General features: G+C 43.9%; 1 protein-coding gene across 1 annotated transcript in view; it reads right to left on the reverse strand.

The window, feature by feature from the left end:
* LOC122539420 (serine/threonine-protein kinase 32B-like) overlaps positions 1 to 6,122 on the reverse strand; it is a 320,287-nt gene that overhangs the window by 25,811 nt on the left and 288,354 nt on the right. Inside the window, exon 9 of the mRNA XM_043674242.1 lies at positions 3,545 to 3,670. Coding sequence (XP_043530177.1) covers positions 3,545 to 3,670 — 126 coding nt within the window. The remainder of the gene's footprint in view (positions 1 to 3,544; positions 3,671 to 6,122) is intronic.

A 6,122-nucleotide genomic window follows, 5' to 3' on the forward strand; every position in this document is an offset into this window, starting at 1 on the left:
TTCCTGGATTCGACAATAAAAGCATCGCTCTTCGAGTCAAGCTTGGGAAGCATTTCTGCGAGGCTTGCTACTGTAGGTAAGTCCCCCGGGGCGGCTGTGGACGCCTCTGCTGCAGCTGGAGAGTGTGGGGGAGGGGTTCCTGCTTGCTGAGAGCTGCGGGCTCCCTTCCCTTTAGTCATTTTAACTTAGGATAAAGTTGCTTAAATGTAATGTTACACAACTAATTGAGTTACTAAACTATTACAAAACTATTATAAATGATTTGGTGAGCTTGGTAGGAGGTAGGTGACCCACTGTGCCCAAGTCTTGGGAGGAGCACTATAGACTCAGTCTTACTGGGTCGTCGCCATCTTGGATCCCCCTCAAATTTGTACCCTTAATCTGTAAAGACTCCCCAGTATAGGTTCTCAGTCAAGCCAAGGTCTTGTGCAAACCTAAGGGTTGGAATCTAGAGCAAATTTTGTTACAGACTGGTTCTGCTATCTCTGAAACAGCTGCGCTGGTATCGACCTCCATTAGAACTGGGTGACCGTTTAACTAGACGTTTATTTTGGTTGGTTCTGATTTGGATTAGATTAGATTACTTACAGTGTGGAAACAGGCCCTTCGGCCCAACAAGTCCACACCGACCCGCCGAAGCGTAACCCACCCATACCCCTACATTTACCCCTTTACCTAACACTACGGGCAATTTAGCATGGCCAATTCACCTGACTTGCACATCTTTGGACTGTGGATGTTGCTAAGCAATTTACCCATTCTAAACCAGATGCAGGTGGGCTTTCCAGAGTGTGCACTCTCCTGAAAACCGGTCTATGAGTTCTTTTACTCAATTTAGGTCCAGTTGGACTCTTCCTGTCTCGAGGCTGCTTACCGACAGCAACTACAATGGCTTGCTGGGCCAGATCCTCAAGATAATGTTAACTGTTTGGCCAAGGCTTGGCTTTATTTTGGGTTTTTGCTTTGGGCTGACCAAGAATCCCTCTGTTCAGGATATATCCGGAGTGAGACTCTGTAATTGCCTTCATCCCAGTGATGTTCCCCAAGCTCAGTCAGCCTGGAGAGGGTGTCCACTTCCATCAATATACATTACAACTGATATGCTCCACTTATTGCATTTTCCAATGATACGGCCAGTTGTCGTGACTGTTTGGAGGCCACTTGAACTTCAGCTAGTCAGCATTTCTGCATGGTTACATCATTACTCCCACATACCAAACGGTCTCTCAGCTTCTCATTAAGGGTTAAACCAAAGTCATATACCTCTGCCATTCATCTTAACCTAATCAAAAATTCCAATATGGATTCTCAAATTGCTGAGTGAAAACGATAATGTCTCAGAATTAGAGGTGGCTCGGTGTTGTAATATTCCTAACTAAATCAGTCAACTCTTGAAAGGTTTAGTAACTGGTGCCTCAGGAAAAGTTAGCCTCCTAATAATGGAAAAAGCTGCAGGCCCACAAGCTGTCAGGAGAATTACTCATTGCTTTTCATCTGCCCTGAATGTCATTTGCGTGGAACAAATAATGCACTCCTTCCAAATGCTGGACTCAGTAGTGGTCATGGGTTTGGAATGTGCTGTCTAAAGAAGCTTGGTGAATTTCTGAAGTGCATCCTGTAGGTGTCACTGCTGTTACTGAACATCAGTGGGTAGATGGCCTGAATGGTTGTGGATGTAGTGCCAAAAGACTGGCTGCTTTGTCCTGGATAGTGTCAGGCTTGCTGAGTGTTGTTGGAAATGCACTCATCCAGGCAAATGGAATTTATTTTACCACACTATTGATTTGTTCCTTGTAGATAGTGGACTGGAAAAAAGCAAGTGAGTTCCTCAATAGTGGATTCCTGGCCTCTGACCTGCTCTTATAGCCACCATATTTTATGATCAATTCAGTTTATGATCAATGGTATTCCCTAGATGTTGATAGTCGGGTATTCAGAGATATTCATGCTATTAAATGCCAAAGGGCAATAATTAGATTTTTTTTCTTGTTGGAGATCCATTGTTGACTGTTAGAATAATCCATCTGGTTCACTAATGTACTTTCGGGAAGGAAACTGCCATCCTTACCTGCACTGGCCTACGTGTGACTCCAGACTCACAGAAAGCCTTTGATAAAGTCCCACATAGGAGGTTAGTGAGCAAAATTAGGGCGCATGGTATTGGGCAAAAAATACTGACTTGGATTGAAAATTGGTTGGCTGACAGGAAACAAAGAGTAGTGATAAACGGCTCCCTTTCGGAATGGCAGGCGGTGACCAGTGGGGTAGCGCAGGGATCAGTGCTGAGACCGCAGCTTTTTACAATATATATTAATTATATAGATGATGGTATTAAAAGTAATATTAGCAAATTTGCTGATGATACAAAGCTGGGTGGCAGGGTGAAATGCGAGAAGGATGTTAGGAGATTACAGGGCGACCTGGACAGGCTAAGTGAGTGGACAGATGCATGGCAGATGCAGTTTAATGTGGATACATGTGTGGTTATCCACTTTGGTGGCAAGAACAGGAAGGCAGATTACTACCTCAATGGAGTCAAGTTAGGTAAAGGGGCAGTACAACGAGATCTAGGTGTTCTTGTACATTAGTCAATGAAAGCAAGCATGCAGGTACAGCAGGTAGTCAATAAATGCTGACCCACATCATATGAAGGAATGTAAAAAAAAATCATTGCCTGATACTTGTGTGGTGTGAATGTTATTTGCCAAGATATTATCTGGGTTCTGCAGAATTTGGACATGGACTGCTTCAGTATCTATGGTGTTTTGAATGTGCTAAACATTGTGTAATCATAGGTAAACATCACCACTTCTCATTTTGTGATGGAAGAAAAATCATAGATGAAGTATCTGAAAACGGAATTTTTAAAAATTCATTTGTGGAACATGGGTGTCGCTGGCTGGCCAGCATTTGTTACCCGTTCCTAGTTGCCCTTGAGAAGGTGGTAGCCTTCTTGAACCGCTGCAGTCCACCCGCTGTGGGTAGACCCACTTTTTTGGGAGAGAATTCCAGGATTTTGACCCAGCAGAGATGTCTGCAGAGATTTCCTGGAACTGGGTTGACTGATCTTCAACAGCCACAACCATCGTCTTCATGCCAGGTATGACGCCAAACCAGTAGAGAGGTTTTCCCTTGATTCCCATTGACTCTAGTTTTGCTGGGGCTCCTTGATACCATACTCGGTCAAATGTGGCCTTGATATCAAGCTCAGTCACTCTCACATCACATCCACCAACCTTTGCATTGTATAATCTACATACTTAGCATCAGACTGATACTTAAATGCATACTCCACATTGTTCATTGATGTGAAAGACAAAACATCTTTCTGACTTGACAGCAGCAGCCTGTCAGTAGTGAACACCACTAGTATTGCTGCTGCATAATAGCTGCATAAAATAGTTAGCGTCACCTATTATTCAAACTAAGACAGCTAAAAGCTTTTTTAAAAGTGTCTATTTTCTGCAGCACATGACAAAATAACTTACAGCAAGAGAAATGTCCATCAAAGTTATTATGTTTTGCCTTCTGATTGTTAACTCACATTTGGAACAAAAGCAGGAGGGAGATTCTTCTCCAGAACTGCATCCCAGTTCACGTCTGCTAGGTACGGAGAATTCTGAATGTCCTTGAGACTTGATGGGCGACATTCGGGCTCCTTCACAAGCAGCTAATATGAAATAAAATAATTATACTTTAACATTTTTATTTGTCTGATGGTTTAAAGAAAAAAAAAGTGTCACAAGTGTTTGAAATGCATCCAAGTAAGAAAAGTTCCAAAGTTTAAGATTTTGCTACATAACTATCATCATTGCATATGGAAGTGTAATGTTGAGCAGCAGATTGGTCTAATCTGGAAGAATTTTAACTCTGGTGAAGGAGATGAATGTGGAAATAAAAATTGTAATCAGTTTAAAAGTAACCATGAAGTTGATTGTTGTTAAAACCCAAACCCCACTACTGATGTAGGGTAGGAACCTTGTTGTCCACTCTGGCATTCTTCCATCTACAAAAGATAACGGAAGTAGAGCAAACAATTCATTTTTAATGGACTGTCTTCATTTGATGGAAATTGGCTGTTAGCTTAAGAGCCAATCTTTGACGGACAGGTTCTGCCACAAGTTCCATACTAGAAACTACCAGGGGTCATTGAAGGTTGTTGTTTACAATGTTGGTATCAGTTAGCAACCGACAGTAGTTGCTGGTTATCATGATGGTGCATGCCGGATGACAGGTAGTATTGTCATTTTTCTCTGTCGTCAGCTAGTCTCTCTCCATGTGATAATTATCATTTAACACATCATATTCATGCATGCAAGCTTTGAAATGAGCTTTAGATAACCTACTGGGCATCTGGCTCAAGCATAAAGTCATTGGATATGTGACTATCTTCCATTCTGCATACATGCTTTAGCCAATGAAGTTGTCTCTATTTGATAAGTGTGAAGGAACGTGGGAGCTCTGCTTTTGAGAAGACTGCCACCTTCATGATTTTGTACAGTCAGGACATACGCATGATATACCGACAGCAAAGATGTGAATTGTTCAGCTTCTTTTCTTGACAGCTGTACATTGTCCATGTTTCACCGTCGTGCACTGAGGTACTGAGAACATAGATCTTATGAACAGTGTGGTCCCAAAGGTCAGCCTGATGTTATTACATCTGAATTTTCCGAGTTGGTCAAAGGTGGGAGTTGACTTTCCTGTGTTTGTAACAAGTTCTGCATCAAATGATGTACTAGCTATCAATGTGGACAGAGATAGCAGGATTTTCTAACCACTTCCTGTGGGGTGTTAATTGGGTGATCAGGGAGGAGATGTCTCGCATTGTCCTTTGTGACCAATTTACTTTTACCCAGGCTAGTCTATATACAATTAGACTTGTGTGCCAGATCGGCCTGATTGTCTCATTGGCTTCTATTTACAAGTATATATTTGATATAAGATCACCATAGAATCCCAACAGTGTGAAAGTAGACCATTTGCCCATTGAGGCCTCACCAACCCTCTGCAGAGCAGCACACCCAGACCAACCCCGGTAACCTATCCCAATAACCCTGTCTTCCCATGGCTAATCCACCTAGCCTGCACATCCCTGGACACTATGGGCAATTTAGCATGGCCAATCCGCCTGACCTGTACATCTTTGGACTGTGGGAGGAAACCAGAGCACCCAGAGGAAACCCACGCTGTCATAGGGAGAATATGCAACCTCCACATAGACAGTTAACCAAGGCTGGAATCGAACCTGGCTGTGAGGCAGCAGCACTAATTACTGATCCACTGTGCCGCCCCTTGACAAATGTCAAAAATTAGCTAATTTGAACCAGCGTGGCTTTGCAAGACCAAAAGATCCTCTCAAAGTTCATTGTACTGCTGAATGTTGCAAGCCCTTTTTGGCAAATAAGGAAGACCTTGAGCTGAATGAGACTGTAACTGGGACAAAACATTCATAGATGGTGCAAGGTAGATAATAGGATTTCAGAAAAACTAAACGCTCAACCATTTCTGATAATAACTGGGAACTGAACTTGACTGAGAACGTTTATCCATGGGTTCATGCAAAGAACTTGGAATACCATTGGACTTATTAAAACAATTGTTCATACGACAACAGGATCGTGACATTATAAATCCTGGCAAGATGGCGGCAGAGCTCCTCTGCTCCACCAGTTCTTTTTATTTCCTTTTTCCTTTACTTTTCTCTCGACTCCCTCTCAGCCCTCAGCATTGGAGGTGAATACTGGCGAGCTGTAGGTGCTGCCAGAACGTTCCCAGAGCAGCAGACCCTGGAGTGGCGCATGGGTCATGAGCCCTGGAATGGTGCAAGCAGTGAGCCCTGCTACAGTGTGTGAGGTCCAAGCCCCAGACCAGCGAGTGGGGAAAAAGCACCGGAGCAGGGAGTGGGGAAACAGACACGGAGCAGGGAGTGGGGAAACAGACCCGGAGCAGGGAGTGGGGAAACAGACCCGGAGCAGGGAGTGGGGAAACAGACCCGGAGCAGGGAGTGGGGAAACAGACCCGGAGCAGGGAGTGGGGAAACAGACCCGGAGCAGGGAGTGGGAAACAGACCCGGAGCGGGGAGTGGAGAAACAGCCCCGGAGCAGGGAGTGGGGAAACAG

This window comes from Chiloscyllium plagiosum, chromosome 32 (genome assembly GCF_004010195.1).
Source record: "Chiloscyllium plagiosum isolate BGI_BamShark_2017 chromosome 32, ASM401019v2, whole genome shotgun sequence".
Classification (NCBI taxonomy): Eukaryota; Metazoa; Chordata; class Chondrichthyes; order Orectolobiformes; family Hemiscylliidae; genus Chiloscyllium; species Chiloscyllium plagiosum.